At 32.9% G+C, this 18,514-nt stretch overlaps 1 protein-coding gene across 21 annotated transcripts; it reads right to left on the bottom strand.

Moving 5' to 3' along the window:
* Nucleotides 1–1,798: 1,798 nt before the first annotated feature.
* LOC101491972 (uncharacterized) lies at nucleotides 1,799–8,538 on the bottom strand. Of its 21 annotated transcripts, none has more exons than XR_012163115.1 (7): nucleotides 7,959–8,350; nucleotides 7,709–7,800; nucleotides 7,428–7,455; nucleotides 7,284–7,351; nucleotides 6,868–6,954; nucleotides 6,617–6,702; nucleotides 1,799–6,299 (listed from the first exon to the last, which is right to left on the bottom strand). XR_012163115.1 is itself a non-coding variant. In XM_073368488.1 (5 exons), exons 2-5 carry the CDS (start codon nucleotides 7,764–7,766, stop codon nucleotides 6,456–6,458), a joined length of 237 nt encoding a protein of 78 aa, XP_073224589.1. In that variant the 5' UTR covers nucleotides 7,767–7,800; nucleotides 7,959–8,538; the 3' UTR covers nucleotides 1,799–6,455. The 21 variants fall into 21 exon arrangements, 2 of the variants coding, with proteins under 2 accessions (XP_073224589.1, XP_073224588.1); XR_012163110.1 differs by having other exon boundaries at nucleotides 7,428–7,575; nucleotides 7,959–8,341; XR_012163114.1 differs by having other exon boundaries at nucleotides 7,734–7,800; nucleotides 7,959–8,340.
* Nucleotides 8,539–18,514: the final 9,976 nt, after the last annotated feature.

Genomic DNA, 18,514 nt, shown 5'->3' on the forward strand with positions numbered 1-18,514 from the left:
TGGATGTAGCTATGGTTAATTTTTTATAATTGAATATATATTATGTACACTCTTAACAGATATGTTTTGCGAATAATTTGACAAATTGATCCATTAAATGGTAACTATCTTTAAAAATTAGTCTCTAAATTTTGCTAGTTGTCAAATACATTTTTAAAATTATAAAATATCAATTAAGAAAGTCCTTCAATAAACTTTTGCTGTTAGATTTTTTGATGTAGCATTTTAATTGAATATGTGGGTTATCGACGTTGAACTCACATCAATGCATGTTATTTTTTCGAAGACAAATTTGTCAATACAATTGTGTCATGTCAATGACAAATTTGTGAGTAATTATAATTATTGATTAATTATTCCATAAGATAATTAGTTGATTTTGATATGACATTGATAAAATATCAATTTAGAAGCGTCATATATTCAATTAATTATCACAACGATAAAAATTTAAATATAGACAATTTTGATTAAGATTTTACAATTTCTAAAATATATTTACGAATTTAAAAAATTCAAAAATTAATTTGACCAAATTATTACAACTTTATGAACCAATATATCTATTATTCAATCATGTTTCCTCCATAACCATCCACTAATTTTGTCCTTTTACAATGTACTTACGAATTTACAAAATTCAAAAATTAATTTGACCAATAATTTAAACTTTATGAACCAATTTATCTATTCAATCATGTTTCCTCCATAACCATCAACTAATTTTGTCCTTTTAATTTGTTTTTGTTTAGATGGTATGCATGTATATATGTGCAAGCATCTCCTCCAAACTTTCTGAGGCTCTCATCTCTACACTTTTAGAGAACTATTTATATCCTGATTGTATGGGAAACATAACAATAATAAAGACAAAAAAAAAGATATTTAAATAATATTTACATATTAAAAGTTGTAATTTTTTTATATCAAGGACAGAAAAAACCTTATAAAAAGGCTCTCTTATTAAGGACTAAGAGTAGTTTTAAAAAAAATGATTACTTGGGTTACATGGAAAATATTTTCATTTAGTTGTAGAAATCGTGATGGTTTATCGTAGGTACAAATTCACGTTATAGAAACCGGTTTTGAATTTTCTATAGGCAATGAAAGCTCACACAACACTTGTGTATTATCATTTATCTATTGAATTTATTTAAGATCCCATTTTGCCTGACCATTTGAATAAATTTGAACAAAAAAACTGATCCTATACACTAATTCACATTATAGATATCGATTTTAATTTTCTATATGATAATGAAATGTCACACAACACTTCAAGTATTATTGTTTGCCTAATAATATTTTTTTATAATCACATTTATGCTGATCGTTTGTAAAATTTAAAAAAAAACAAAAAAACAAGCAAAAATTTATTCCTGCAAAAAGTTTATTAGTATAATTTATTCCACTCTTAAGTTACAAAAAAAAAAAAAACATTTAGCAATAATTTCTTTCATTAAATATAACGTTTTTAACCATGAAAGGAAAATATTTTTATGCATGGTCAAGGGAAATTTGAGTAAAAAACGTATTTAGTATACAAATTACTGAAAAGGTATTCGTTCATTATTTACATTCAAAATAACTCATAATTCAAATAATTAAAGTTTGCTCATCTCATTAGTATCTTAAACAAACTCGGGCATTATTTTATTAAATATATATATATATATATATAAGTATATATATATATAAGAATAAAGATAAATGGATCGTGATGGTCACATAAAAAGAAAGAGAAGTTGAGTTCAATTACGTGTAACATAAAAATAGAGAAAAAAACAGACATGTCAAATATAAAAGAAATGACACTTCAATCATTATCAAAATTAATATAACAAAATGATTCATATCCATTCAAATGAAACTCTAGTGCATATCTCAAGCATTTAGAAGTAACAGCATAAAGAAAGCAAAATGATTACAAGAGTACTCAAACAAAAAAACAAGAAAGAAGACCGAACAACGAGCATAAAACAATAAAGTAGAGAATATTCGAAATCAAAATCAAATACTTAGTCTAAAGAAGAACGATTTGACGCACACGAAAACATTTTAGAGAGGTCTTTACAAAACACTAAACGGTAGCGACGAAAATTGATTTCCAAAAGTTTCAACTTCTTCCACCTTTCAGATATTTTTCCTGAAGAATTTATTGGGTTGCCACCTAATTGGGAGATTGAGTTCTCTATAGACTTGGTTCCTAACACTCATCCCATATCTATACCTCCTAATAGTATGGCCCCAGCAGAAGTTAAGGAGTTAAGGAAGCAACTTCAAGATCTTCTTGATAAGGATTTTATTCGCCCAAGTTCTTCTCCTTTGGAAGCACCAATATTATTTGTAAAGAAGAAAGATAGATCCATGAGGTTGTGTGTAGATTATAGGCAGTTGAATAAAGTATCTGTAAAGAATAAATACCATTTGCCAAACATTGATGAGTTGTTTGACCAACTTCAAGGAGCTCAATGTTTTTCTAGGAATGATTTGCTGTTGGGGTATCACCAGTTGAAGATTAAGAGGGATGATATAACGAAGACAGTTTTCGCACGCGTTTTGGAAATTATTAATTTCTGGTTATGTTCTTTAGGCTTACTAATGCCCCAGCAGAATTCATGGATTTGATGAATCGCGTTTTTAAACCATTCTTGGATCAATTCGTGATTGTGTTCATTGATGATATCCTTGTTTATTCCTAGAGTAAAGAAGAACACGAGCGATAATTGAGGTTGGTTTTGCAAACCATAAGAGATCAATAATTATATGCCAAATTCTCTAAAGATCAGTTTTGGCTAGATAGTGTGGCATTTTTAGGTCATGTTGTGTTTAAGAATGGAATAAGTGTTGATCCAAGTAAGGTGGAAGCAGTGCAGAATTGGCCCAAACCTACCACAGTAAAGGAGATTCAGAGTTTTCTTGGTTTAGCTGGTTATTATCGACGTTTAGTGAAGGATTTCTCAAAGATTGCATCTTCGTTGACTAGGTTGACCCAGAAGAAAGTTGAGTTTCGTTGGACTAACGCATGTGAGGAAAGCTTTCAAAAATTCAAGGAGTACTTGACGTCAACACCTATTTTGGTATTACCTCTAAGTGGTGAAAGTTATGCAGTTTATTGTGATGCTTCTAGAGTTGGTCTCGGTTGTGTAATATGCAAGAAGGTTAGGTTATTGCATATGCATCTAGACAACTCAAGAGGCATGATGTGAACTATCCCACACATGATTTGGAAATGGCTGCAGTGATTTTTGCTCTTAAGATTTAGAGACACTATCTATATGGTAAAACTTGCGAGATTTTATACCAATCATAAAATTCTTAAGTATATCTTTCAACAACGAGATTTAAATTTAAGACAAAGAAGGTGGATGGAACTTTTGAAAGATTATGATTGCACAATGTTATACCAATTAGGGAAGGCAAATGTTGTTGCAGTTACTTTCAGTAGGAAATCCATGGACAGTCTCGCTCATATAGCAGGAGTAAAGAGACCAATAGTTAACGAATTTCAAGAAGTTGTTGAAAGTGGAATTCAATTTGAACTTGGTCATTCGAGGTTATTTTTAACGCACGTACAAATTCGTCCAACCATAATTGATGATATCAAGGAAGCTCAAACGAGTTCCTAATGAAGATCGGAGCGACTCCCAAAATTGAGCAGTTAATTGAGTCCCACGGTCAGAAATAATAAACACTAGTAAACAATGCAAAGAGACAATTTCATCTAAATAAAGTTTAGCATATTGGAATGCATTATAAGTAGTCTTCACATGCAAGAATCGTGTAGATTTGGTCAACTGATTTCTAATCACTAACATGGAGTCATAACCTTTTTGGGTTCGTGGTAATCCTGTGACAAAATCCATAGTGATGTGTTCCCACTTCCATTCAGGTATTTCAACAGGTTGAAGTAATCATGCAGGCTTTTGATGTTCAACCTTTACTTGTTGACTCACTAAGCACTTATAGACAAAATATGCTATGTCTCTATTCATCCCTTCCCACCAATACAATTCTCCCAAATCTTGATACATCTTGTTACAACCTAGGTGAATAGTATACGAAGAATGATGAGCTTCCTCTAAAATTTTCCTCCTTAAGCCCCCAATATTTGGAACACACAATCGAAACTTCAACCTCAATAGACCATCAGAATCAACTAAAAAATACGAAATTTTACCAATCTGAACATTATTTACCATATTCACCAAGTATGAGTCTTGACTTTGAGCTTGCTTCATATCATCAACTATGGTTGGACGAATTTGTACATGGACTAAAAGTAACCTCAAATAATCAAGTTCATATTGAATTCCACTTTCAACAATGGCCTCTTTATTTCTGCTATATGAGAGACTACCCATAGATTTCCTACTCAAAGCATCTTCAACAACATTTTCCTTCCCGGAGTGGTAAAAGATTGTGCAATCATAATCTTTCAAGAGCTTCATCCATCTTCTTTCTCGTAAATTTAAATCTCGTTGTTGAAAGGTATACTTAAGACTTTAATGGTCGGTATAAATCTCACAAGTTTCACCATATGGATAATGTCTTCAAATCTTTATTCCAAATCATGTGTCGGATAGTTTACCTCGTGCCTCTTGAGTTGTCTAGATCAATATGCAATAAACTTACCTTAATGCATAAGTACACAACCGAGACCAACTCTAGAAGCATAAAAATATAATGCCTAACGTTCACCACCTAGGGGTAATGCCAAAATAGGTGTTGACGTCAAATACTCTTTTAATTTATGAAAGCTTTCCTCACATGCATCGGTCCACCGAAACTCAACTTTCATCTAGGTCAACCTAGTCAACGAATATGCGACTTTTGAAAAATCATTCAAAAAACGTCGATAAAAGCCAGCTAACCCAAGAAAACTCTGAATCTCCTTTACTATGGTAGGTCTTGGCCAATTCTGCACTGCTTCCACCTTACTTGGATCAACACTTATTTCATTCTTAGACACAACATGATCTAAAACTGTCACACTATCAAGCCAAAACTGACATTTAGGGAATTTGACATATAATTGTTTATCTCTTAAGGTTTGCAAAACAAACCTCAATTGTCGCTCGTGTTCTTCTTTACTTTTGGAATAAACTAGGATATCATCAATGAACACAATCACGGTTTGATCCAAGAATGGTTTTAAAATGTGATTCATCAAATCCATAAAAGTTGTTAGGGCATTAGTAAGACAAAAAGACAACCAAAAATTCATAATATATATAACGCGTGCGCAAAGCTGTCTTCATTATATCCTCTCTCTTAATATTCAACCGGTGATACCCCAACCACAACAATTTTAGAAAAGCATTGGGCTCCTTGAAGTTGAACAAACAACTCATCAATGCGGGGTAACATGTATTTATTCTTTATATTTACTTTATTCAACTGTCTATAATAGTCTACACATAACTGCATAGATCCATCTTTCTTCTTTACAAATAAGACTTGTGCTCCCCAAGGAGACGAACTTGGGCGAATAAAACCCTTATTAAGAATATCTTAAAGTTGCTCCCTTAACACCTTAAGTTGTGTTGGGGCTACACGATAAGGAGGTATGGATATGGGATGAGTGTTAGAAACCAAGTCTATACATAACTCAATCTCCCCATCAGATGGCAACACAAGAAGTTCTTCAAGAAAAACATCTGGAAATTCACATGCTATTTGAATTTTTTCCAATTTCTCCTTATCCACTTGTGTACCCCTTACCAAGGCTAAGTACTCTTGACAAACTCTTCTCATTAACCTGCTAGCTCTTAAGGCTGGGATTTGGTTGTGTGGTACCCAACAACTTTCTCCTTGAAACGAGAAGACAGATTGTCCCAGTATCTCAAATTTCACCATTTTGTTATGACAATCCAAAGTGACCTGATGCAAAGCAAACCAATCTATACTCAAAATCACATCAAAATCTACCAAGTCAGTAACTTCTAAATCTACTGGCTACACCTTGCCTTCAATAGCTATATCACAAAAGCGACACATTGACTTAGCAAGCAAATTTTCTCCACCAGGTGTAGCCACAATTAAAGCTTCTTCTAGAAAAGATGAACATTTACAAAGTCGAGTAGCAAACCTCGAGGATGCAAAAAGAATGTGTAGCTCCAAGATAAAACAAAACATGACCATCTTTGGAACAAATAGAAAGTATACATGTAACTACTGCATTGGATGGCTGAGCATCATGATGAGTCAAAGCAAACTCTCGAGCCTGACCTCTTCCTGTTGGTATCTGACCTCTACCACCAATTCCTCTTCCTCCCTTCTGTCAAAAACTCTCGGGCCTAGACTTTCCCAGTTGTCAAAAAAGGATAATAACTTAGTTAGCCACCGCAAATTCCAAAACTTTAGCTTTCACCAATTAACAAAAAACAATTATCAATTGTTCACCACCACAACAATCCAAACCGATGTTACCGAGCAATTTGCAAAAAGGATAATTAACCAGCAACTACCACTGAATTGTTAGAAGGTTCCAGAAAAGTTCTGATGAATTTGTAGGAAAGTGAATTCAGTCATACAAAATTTTCTTTCAATTATTAGATTTTATAAAAATACTATTATGAATCAATTCCAAAATGATAGCTAACAAGTTTGTCACCTCATTATGGCCAATCCACCTGGCTTGAGTATCCTTCTCATCTCTTTGAAAACATTAAGAGGCTTTGTTAGGTAATCAACACTAACCTGCAAGACAGATCCAATTTTCACACTTTTAATGGCTGAATTATATGCTAAGCAAGAAGTTAGACACAATATTAATAACCATATCCTAACAAGTATCAACCAATAGCATGCACCACTAGCACTAGTTTCCAGCACCAAAATTAAATATACGAAGAGGCATTTTACCACATTAGTGATGATGTTGAACGAATTATCTTCAAATGGGAGTGTAGGGTTCACATTTAAGTCTTGTACGACATCGTCAGTGAGGACCTACAGCAGCAACATACAACTTCTATTAGTAATGCCAGACTTGTTTCTCTTGCATATTAGAAACATTAAAAATCTTGAAGTGCAGCCATGTCATTACTTTAGAATTGAATTACACTGCTACTATAGAGCTAATTTTTACCAAACAGAGCCTTAAACTTGATTTAAAAATGATTTATTCCATAAAGTTATATAGTCAATTAGATAAAACAAGTAACTAATGAAAAATAATTAACTAACCAATTTGACTAAACTAATAATAGGTAAGTTTGAAAAGAGTGAAGAAGCAATATATAAGTATAATTCTTGTTTATTGAATAAAACTGAATTACTCATCATAGCGCTGGAAATCCTGCTCTTCAAAGGGGAACTGTCATGGCCATTCAACATTGTTGAGTATCTAGAAAAGGGAATAATGATTAGAATAAAAATTGAAAAATGGAATGAAATAAAGAAGATGGTATGAGAGAGTAGACCTGATCGACAAAAGGACCAACGGTTATTCTGGCAGATGCAATGAAAGATTTGACACCAGAAATAGAAAGAGACATAGGAATAAAGTGAGAGAAGAATGAAGATGCTCCAAAGCTCAATAAAATGCGACGAGGAGCTTTATTCATTGTACTGCAATTGTTTATTAAAGAACAAGAACAATAACAACGTGACATCTTAAGTGGTAATCTAAGTCCAAAAAAATTGGTCATTTTCATGAATATGTTACAACTTTGCAACACAAAACTAGAACAGGAATAGGAACCTTCATTCATAAGTGAGTGATTTACATGCACATTACTTGCCTGCCTTCTTAGCCTCATACTTCTTTCATCAATATTGGGCTGCTCCGAGGGCCTACCAGATGCAAAGTGAAGATTTATGAAAATACGTGTATGCAAAGCAAAGCAATCCAATCCAATCTCACTAAAACACCATATCTGGAACCAAAGCAAATGTTTAGAAAACAAAACACACAATTTAAGTTGAAATTTAGAAGAAAATTAAGAAATTACCTGAAATTGCGCTTAGGATTTTCCAGATATAGGTTAGGGTTCCTGCGATTTGAAAGAGAAATTAAGAAATGAGAAACGATTGAAGCTGATTAGGGTTCATCCGATTTGGGGGAGAAACTGAGAGAAGGGCGAGAACGAAGATGAAGAAGAAAGAGAATGGAGGCTGAGAGACGAGAGTGAAGGTGAGGCCACGACAGTGAGTGTGAGGGTAAGAAAACAGTGATGCGGCGGCGAAGACAAGTTCCAGGGAGAGGGTTAGGGAAAATAAAGAAGTGATGATGGATACAAGAGTGGCTGAGTTATTGGAAAAAATAATATTAAGTTTTCAAATATGATTAAAAAGTTAAATTTTACAAATCTGTACATAGTGATTAAAATAAAAACCATAAATTAGCGGCGTCTCATTATTTCGGTTAGCGTCGGTTTAGCTGATGCTAACTATTCATAAAATCATTAAAAAATATTTTTCATACTAGTGTGCGCTTAACCGACGCTAACTAGCGTCAAAGTTGGGGGCCAAAACTAAATATGACGGCTAAAATGAGGTTTTCTAGTAGTGAAATATGTTTCCCATGTTATCGAGATATGAAGAATTCTCTAAAAAGTGGAGAGATGATAGGCACATAAAGTGGAGATGAGATGCTTTTAAAGAGGTACATACATCCATACTATCTAAAGAAAAATAACATAAAAAGAAAAAATTAAAGGATGTTTGAGTAAAAGAAAAGCTATACATCTACTAAGTTGTTCACAATATGGATTTGAATACAAACTAATTTCATTTATTTTTATTTTTATGAAGGATTTTGGTTATCCAACATTTAATACTAAATATGTTTAGATTATGAACAAGTGCTAACCACATTTGTTATCATTCTCAATACTAAATATGTTTCCAATAGAAATAACTTTTACTTTTTAAATTTTTTCAATTTTTTTGTTCAAATTTATTCAAATGGTCAGACGAAATGGGATTTTAAATAAATTCAATAGATAAATGATAATACACAAGTGTTGTGTGAGCTTTCATTGTCTATAGAAAATTCAAAATTGATTTCTATAACATGAATTTGTGTCTACGATAAACCATCATGATTTCTACAACTAAATGAAAATATTTCCCATGTAACCCAAGTAATTACTTTTTTTTAAAAAAAAAAAAACTACTCTTTAGTCCTTAATAAGAGAGGCTTTATATGAGGTTTTTTGTCCTTAATATAAAAAAAAAAGTACAGCCAACTTAGTCAAAGCAGAAGTTATTATATTTTTGGCTTTTGCATTATAGCCAACTTTTTTCTTATCATCATCAGACCAATCAACTCTTGGTTTCTTGATACATAATCCATCAGTACCAGCAAGTTTAGGCACATAAGGACCATTTTCTACTGCATCTAATATGTCAAGCCCACTTGCCTCTAGAAAGATAAGAATTCTTTCTTTCCAGTACATATAAGCAGACCCATTAAAGGCAGGGGTCTAGTTAAAGAGGCACCTTCACCCAAGAAATCAATAGAAGTCATTTTCTTTTTGAGAACTAGTCTAAAAGATCAGGCTCTTGATGCCAATTGTTGGTGTTAATGACCTCTATCCTTAGGAAGATTTATACGATATTTTTAACTAGATTATCTAATTCTTTCCTAAGTGATGAACTTAATATCAAAACCAACTTGTTTAATATTAATTCCAATTTAACACTAAAAGATTCAAAAATTTATTCAAAACTAAGATTCAAGAACACATGCATTATCAAAATAAAGAGTATAGAGATAAAAAAGTGTGCACCCTGGAATTTTATACTGGTTCGACTATCAGTTTGATAGTCTACATCCAGTCCTGGAATCAATTACCGATTCCAACCTTTATTAGAAATGATTTGAGTATGTTTACAGACTTTCCAGCAATTCCCTGCCTATGCATCCAACTCAACATCAATCTTCTACAAAACCAATTTATCCCTAAGAGCTACTCGCGAAGCTCTAGCAAGATCAAATTGAGGTCTCCTTTAGATGATCACACACCCAAAAGGATAACCACCAGTTACAATACTGGATTTCTACACACTTTCTTTTACAAAGATAACTTCTTTAAAAAAAAAGACTAAAAACTCTTTATTCAATCACTATCAAATCTCACACATAATATTTGCCAATAGAGTTTTGTGAGTTATAACAATTTCTCTCAAAGTGTATTATTTGAAAAGTTCAGTTCTATCTATGTATTCTGTTATTGTTATGAAAATTGTGATTGATTCAATTTATATAGTTTCATAAAAAACTTAGATAAATCGATTTCCCAATCGATTTCGCGTTTCTTGTTTTTCTTTAAATTCTTGAAAACAGATGAACTAATCGATTTGCTAATCGATGTTTTTAAAGCATAAATCAGAAATTTATACTCAGTTCATCTCAGAGTCGATTGAGTAATCGATTTAAAATTGTTTTGTTCAAAATCTAAGATCAAACAATCGATTACTCAGTCGATTCATTTACTAACATAATCGATTTGGCAATGGGCTAATTTCTCCCTGTTACTCAGACATTCAATCAAGTCGATTTGCCAATCGACTGATGTCTTCCTGTAACTTAGACATTTAAGCAAGTTGATTTGCCAATCGACTGATTTCTTCCTGTAACTCAGATATTTGATTTCAATTGATGTGCCAATCGATTGTGTAGTAAGTTTTTGATAAATGATTAATTGGTTCAGTTTATGCAATCGATTACCTAATCGATTTCTTTTACTCATAGATCACAGGTCTGATACAACCTGTTTAAGTAATCGATTAGCCAATCGATTAACTCAGTGAATGTTTTATTCTGTGAATCAGAAAATCGATTAATCAATTGATTAGTAGAAAACTAGTGGCTTAAGAAAAGTATATCAATCGATGTTCCAATCGATTTCCCTTAATCATAGAACACAGGTTTGATACAAACCTTTAAGTAATCGATTTGCTAATCGATTGACATAGTGAAACTTGGTTCTATGACTCAGAAAATCGATTGCTCAATTGATTGATTAATATACTTATTTTATGATTTCAGTTTTAATTGGCAAATACTAGATGTGTGAAATCATAATGATGAATCAACCTAATAAACACTATGAACACTAGACATATTTACATATAATCTTCAAGCCTTGTATGATATGATCAATCTTAGCTTGATTGCTTGAGATCCAAGTTTTGTCCAAGTGTTGTGTTTGATTCTTTCCTGAAATGTATCTCAACTCAAACTGTAACACCCCGATTTTCAAAGCGAGGGTGTATTTTTTTTTTTCAAAAGAAATTAAATTAAATAAGGAAATACCTTTGGATAAATAGTTGAGTCATTATCATTTACAAGCAGCGGAAAGGTTTCTCAAAATATATGAATCCAAAGAATTTACACAACAACAGATGATACATGGAACCCATTCAACTAAGATGTCATACTGACAATATTAGTAAAGGTACAGTTTTCCAGTTAAAAATAATGTAATCCAAAAAAACATTTGTTCCCTCTATGTCATCCTAATCTGATCATTCTTCAAAAAAAAACTATAGCTATACACCCTGATGGATCTCCACGCGCTCCGTGAGATCCTCCTAACATAGTTCCAGTCAAGCAATCCCATCTACATTCCCATCCGTAGGGTACGAACCGGTAGGATCGTCCTGGCTCTCATCTAAGGGCAAAGTCCAGATTTCCACAATAGTTGTAAAGGGTCACCAACCGAAATTAACAATTAACACATAACATTTAAGTTTTTAAATGCACAAAATAACCTTTCAACTTAGCATGCACCTTAAAAGGGTTTTCCATATGCTAAAAGTTCATATAACACTTGCCAAATAAAAATGAAGTCAAAATAAAGTTCTCAATCCATCAAGTAATACATAACTAACCAAGACATTGATAAATCAATTGAGCAATCTGTTATCTAACTCAAAATAAGAATTTCTACTAAGTCAATCGATTTCCAAATCGATTTCCTGAAGGTTTTTAGTGAAATTTGAATTATGGGCTTAATTTAATCGATTGGGCAATCGATTGACAGGATAGCTGAGCCCCTGACTTAATGCCAATCGATTTCCAAATCGATTTTTGTCAGTTTTGCTGAATTCCTGCACGGCCAAATCGACTGGGAAATCGATTTTATAAAGAGTTGAGCCCCTGTAACTTCCCAAATCGATTGGGAAATCGATTTTATAAATAGTTGAGCCCCTGTAACTTCCCAAATCGATTGGGAAATCGATTTTATCGAGTAATATTTTATATATGGATGAATAGAACAAGTAGTTAACTTGTTTGGGATACTTTAAAAATAAAATAAAATAAAGTTTGGGATAGATCACTTTATGCACCCCTCACTGTTGTTTGCTTCTACTATTGTTTTGTTTGAGCTGTTTACTTTATACACCCCAATTTTGAGTCCTTGCTATTCGCACCCTTCCATCTACATTTAAAAATAAAAATAAAATAAAAATTGCCAAAGAATTCACGCTGAACACAAGCTGAAACGCAGGGTGAAACGCAAGCAAGAAAACCTCTTTCTCTCAAATTTCCTCCCACCAATTATTTGCCATTTCAATCGATCTCAATCTTTATCCCACATAAAATCGGCCACTGAATCCATTTTTGGCATCAATTTTATCAATCGTTGCTCCGTTTTTTCAGCAACAGCTCCATTCCATTCCTTGGGCGAGTTGTTTTTGGCCGATTCCGGTCACCATGTTTTTCGTCTAAAAAAAAATGACATTGTTTTTGAATTCCTCTCGTTGAAACCTTCAAGAAACACTACTCATTTGTATTTTTCGGTGAAGTTGACGTTGGACCCTTCCGGCGCTCCGATGAGTCGGTGAGAAATTTTCTGCAGTTTTCTTCTCGTCGTTTTGACTCCATTTTTGCTCAAAAAATTATTATTAATTAATCAATGTTTATTTTTATGCTCCGCATATTTTTTCAGTCGCGTCTCGATCTTCAGATTCGTCTACTTTATGTTGTCAATTTGCAGTAGCCGTTGAAAATTCTCATTGATTTCTGGGTTTGATAAAGCGTTGAAATAAGGTAAGGGCAAGATAAAGTTTGAATTCATGAGTATAATATAATGTGAGATGAACGAGAAAACCTTATTTCCCAACGATTCATTCGGGACTCGCTACGTACGACAGTAGCCCTTTGTGTGGTAAATTGATTAATGTAAAAATATGAAAATTGTGAAATTAAAATATAGAATAAAAATATTTATAAGGTGTTGATTGATTTAACTTCGTTAATTGTGTGGTATTTGATATTATTGTGATGTTTGATTTATTTTTATTCAATGTGAGATATTTGATATTATTGTGATATTGGATGTCGAATGAATTTTATGTATATGTTTGATTAGACGTGTTTATGTGATGTGATAATAAAAAGTGAATTCATTTTGATAAGTTTATGTGATTATGATGATGTATAATTAATAATAGTGATGTTATAAATTTGTGATAAGCCTATGTGATGATGTATGGTTGATGATAGTGATGCTATAAATTTGTGATGAGTTTATGTGATGAGATATGATTAATGATAGTGATGTTGTGAATTTGTGATGGGAATATTGAAGTAACCTCATAGTTGGTGAAATAATTGTGATTCCAATTTGTGTTTGAGATGACGGTCTTAATGGAGTATCATAGGCCAACGAGGGGAGAGAATAAATATTGAGAATTTGCGAAGTGAAGATTATTTTGTCATGATATAGGTAGGGCCTGACAAGGCTAGTGATTCCGGGGAAGTACAACTGAATGAGCCTGATCGTGGCGGTCTGCTGTCGAGCCTTAAGGCAAGATTGTTAGACCTTGGAGGTATTTGGGTGGGGAATTCCTAGGTGACTTGGAGGTAGCACTCCAAATGTCGGGAGCTACCACGCAACACACGTTTACCTCGACTGTCACGTATATGTGTCTCGGGTTGAGTTGAGGGGATCTATGAGGACATGGCCAATTTGAATTGTCCGTCCACCAGGATGGTGGCATAGTATCAAGCCTCCTAACCAAGTACTTCAGAGTTAGAATGGTACCACATTGTGAAGTAGAGTCTAAGCTCATGCATATCATTGCATTTTCTTGTGATTGTTTTGTTGTGATTAATATGTATTATGTGTGATAATAATTTATGCGATGATTTGATGTTACAGTGAAGTGTATTGATTTTCTTTGATTTTGACTATATAATGTGATGTTTTTCCTTGAATAATGTTTGTGTAATGATACGATTTATTGATGATTAATTGTGTGTTCCTCTTATTTATATTATACTATTAACATGATTTCAAAACTCACCTCCTTCATTGTTTGTGTTTGAATGGCTTGGCCCTGCGTATGCAAAATCGCAGTTATTACAGGTTAATGAGTCTCGAAGTTCAAGTTTGGGAGAAACCCCGCTCTGATAGGTGATACCGGGAATTAAGAGTTGTAATGTGTATTTTACTTATGTTATTACAAATGACTTTTTATATGAAAACTTAGTACGAGTAAGTCTTGGGAATTAAATCAAGAAATTCTAGTTAAATCAAGTTCATTGATATTGTACTATTTTAATTGAGGAACAAAGATGAATTGTTACATGTGTGTTTAGAGAAACATGATATCCTAAATTAGATATTAAAGTTTTTATTCTCTTTAACATATTTTCTTTATCCGTTGCAAGTTTTCTTCAAATAATTTAGTATATATTATTATAAATATTATTTTGGGGTTTAGGGTGTCACATGCGTGGTTGTGCAACTAAAGAAAAAATTGAGGACTGGTGGACAATGGAGACATTCAAGAGTTCTCGGTGGTAATGATTGTTTGGTGCTCAGTGTTTCGGTTTGGTACCAAGTGGATGTATATGAGGCTATGTGACATAGTTTTGGGATATTGTACTTCGTCGATAGGATCAAAGTTATAGGAAAATAACGGAAACTCAGTGGACCTTGAGGAGATTGTTTGATCGCTTGTGCATTAGGATAACCTTAAGTGCAAGTTGCAAAGAGTGCTATTACAGTTCGGTTAAGATAGTCTAAGCCACCATCATGGTTGTTGGCTACTTATTAACAAATTGAGGAACTGATCATCCTTAATCTCTTGTTGATAGTAGATAAAATTATGTTGAATGGAACGGGCGAGTCTTACCGACTATGATAGCGCGTAATGTTATTAAGCATCCTATGAAAAGGGATAGACGACACTTTCTTCACGGAAGCATGATGAAGCAAGTACTATCATGTATGTTGAGTTGAGTGCAAACCTGGTGCTGTTATTTCTCTTACTTTAAGTTTCGAGGACGAAACTTCTTTTTGGAGGGTAGTAATGTAAGACCCTTAATTTTTAAATCCTAAATTTCGAAATTTTAAGGTATTTTGTGTTGGAAATCTAAGGCTTTTTAGCTAATTTTATTGGTATTTTGTGAGTTATGCCAAAAATATATTTTTGAAGCCCCAATTTAAAATTATTCGTCGATGAATAATTTAGTTTAATTACGGTGAATCTTTTGTCGAAAGAAATTTTTTATTAGATGCAGCGTTTTTCAGAAAAATTCATCTGCTGATTGAATTGCGACGAGAGTAAATATTTTTCTGAAAAAGTGGTTTGAGATGTGATGTAAGGTGCCCTCGCCTTCGTCTCTTTCTTCTCCCTTCTGTTTGCGAAAAAGTGTTGGTAAGAAAACCAACAGTTCCAAACACAAACCTTCATTTTTCTTCTAGATCTATGCTCCCTTTTGAGAAGTGACAAAAGGGAAAGTTGCTGCTTGCCACGCTATGGTGCTAGTGAGCTAGTTTTCAAAGCCACGATGGGAGCGAAAGTTTTACCGAAATTAATCGCGGTGCCGTAATCGGTTGTTAAACCTACAACGGAGGTAAGGGCTCCTTCCAAATTTCTAGATTGCATATAGGACCTTATATGTGAATTTATGGGATTAAGTTTTGATATATTTATGTGTTCAAAATCGATTTATGTGCGATTTGATGAAATTGAATTTATGTGTTGATTTTGTGGAAATGAAAATTGGTGTGATATATGTGGGATTTATGGTTGAAATTTGGGGAGATTGAATATGGGTGATTAATGTTTGAAAATTGTGGTGATTCATGTTATGTGTGATTGATGTGTTCATAATTAATATTATGAATTTTTTAGAAGAAATTTATGTCTGAATTGGTGGAAAATGAATTTAATTCAATTTATGTGTGGATTGAATTTGGAGATGTGATTTATGTCTGTTTGTGGAAATATAAATTGGTGTGAATATATATGTTTGAGTATGCTCTGTGTTGGATTTGAAAAATCATTAGTGTTAAATGAGTATTAAAAATGGGGAATCTTTTAATAACTGCATTTACTTAATGGTTTTGGTGAAAAGTGTCAAAGTATGCTCATGCATTTCATAGTACATAGTGACCGGATGGGCCATGGGATGATGCCATGTGATTTGTTGGTTCATCTTATCCTTACGGGGATTATCGCGTCGTGTTGATCTGTGAAAGATTGCACTCTAGAATGTGCTGATATGTGAGCGATTGCACTCTAGAAAACAGTGTAAGGCCTGTGATAGGCGGTACAATTATGATTTACCGCCCTTCGATGAGGGTTTTGGTTGGAATTCCGGAATCATGCATTTTGGCATATACGCATTGCAATAGGGTTCTTGGCACGCGAGTCATGTTTGATATACTGTGATGATTGTATATACATACTCAGTTGTTGTTTGTGATTGTGCTGTAATTCGTATGTGTGATGATTGATTTTGTGTTGCAAATGTTGAATGATTTCAAAACATTTTAAAAACTAAAAATCTGCATTTTTTGCAGTTGTATTCGAATACGACATCACAAATTTTGTCACTGACTTGCACTGTATTCGGATACGATAGGATAATTTTTTCCACTGACGTGCATTGTCTCGTATCCGACTACATCCTGTCTCGTATTCGATTATAGTTGTGCTGATTTTGCTACTGACCTATGAATTAGCACTGTATTCGAATACAAGGATGTTGTATTCGAATACGACAGTGCAGTTTTGTTAAAAACTTCATTTTTCAACATTGATTATGCATGTTTGACATATGAAAACCCTTTCAAGGAGTATACTAAGTTGAATGGTTATTTTGTGCATTTGAAATTTAAATTATATGTGATATTTGTTAATTTTGGTTGGTGACCCTTTACAATTATTGTGGAAATCTGGGATTTTCCCTCAGATGAGGATCAGGGTCATCCTACCGGTTAGTACCCTGGAGATGGAAAAATAGTTAGACATACCTGACCGAAGTTGTGTCAGGAGGAACTTGCGGGACGCATGGGGATCACCCGGGTTGTATAGGGGATAAATGTCTTTCTTTTGTGGTTGTATTTATTTCAATTTGGAAGACTGTACCTATACCTTATATTGTCAGCTTGACTTTTATTTTGATGGGTCCATATTCCACTTTTTGATGTTGGGGCAGTGTTTTTATGCAAATTTCTGCCGAGAATACCCCAGGGGTATGAGCTATGTCTAATAGGTCTCATATCCCCAGTGTATTTTGCTATTTAAATACTTTGGATTTTTATTTCAAAAACTATTTCCGCTGCTTGTAAATATTGTTGACTTTTGTCGTTGTGTTACGACTTAAATATTTCATCCAAATGTATTTCTTTCTTTATTTCTGAAATTTTGATTTTTAATTTAAAAGAAAAAAAAACAGGATGTTACATCACACACACACTTGTGTATTATCATTTATCTATTGAATTTATTTAAAATCCCATTTCGTCTAACCATTTGAATAAAAGTTATTCCTGTTGGAAACATATTTAGTATTGAAAATACTAACAAATGTGGTTAGCACTTGTTCATAATCTAAACATATTTAGTATTGGTTTTATATATTGTTTTTTGGGTTGTTTTTAAATAGATGTTGATGTAAAACAAATATTTACTATGTTGCATATATTGATTAATAACTGGTTCTTAAATGTTGGATAACCAAAAACCTTCATAAAAATAAAAATAAATGAAATTAGTTTAGAGTCAAATCCATATTATGAACAACATAGTAGATGTATAGCTTTTCTTCTACTCAATCATCCTCTAGTTTTTTCTTTTTATGTTGTTTTTCTTTAGATAGTATGGATGTATGTCCCTCTTTAAAAGCTTCTTATCTCCACTTTCCTAGCCTATCATCTCTCCACTTTTCAAAGAATTCTTCATATCCCTATAACATGAGAAACATAATTATTAAGAGTGAAAATGGCATTTAAATAATATTTACACATTAAAAATTATCCTGTTTTTTATATTTAGGACAAAAAACCTTCTAAAAATCCTCATATTAAATAGTATTATAAAAAAAAAGGTGAGTTATATATTTTATTTGAAATATTTATGAGACGATGGTTAACTACACACAATTAGGAGGCAGATGGATCCTACACACTAATTCACGTTATAGAAATTGTTTTTAATTTTTTATATGGTAATGAAAGGTCACAAAACACTTCAAGTATTATTGTTTCCCTAATAATATATTTTTTTTTATCGTTTGAATAAATTTAAAAAAAAA

This window comes from Cicer arietinum, chromosome 5 (genome assembly GCF_000331145.2).
Source record: "Cicer arietinum cultivar CDC Frontier isolate Library 1 chromosome 5, Cicar.CDCFrontier_v2.0, whole genome shotgun sequence".
Classification (NCBI taxonomy): domain Eukaryota; kingdom Viridiplantae; phylum Streptophyta; class Magnoliopsida; order Fabales; family Fabaceae; genus Cicer; species Cicer arietinum.

Bases quoted from the DNA above. Each gene is read 5' to 3' on its own strand.
- LOC101491972 (XM_073368488.1), bottom strand. The intron at 6,703-6,867 runs GTAAAATGCCTC...TCTGTCTTGCAG, and splicing joins TCAACATCATCACTAATGTG to GTTAGTGTTGATTACCTAAC. The intron at 6,502-6,616 runs GTGACAAACTTG...CAAATTCATCAG, and splicing joins GGTGGATTGGCCATAATGAG to AACTTTTCTGGAACCTTCTA.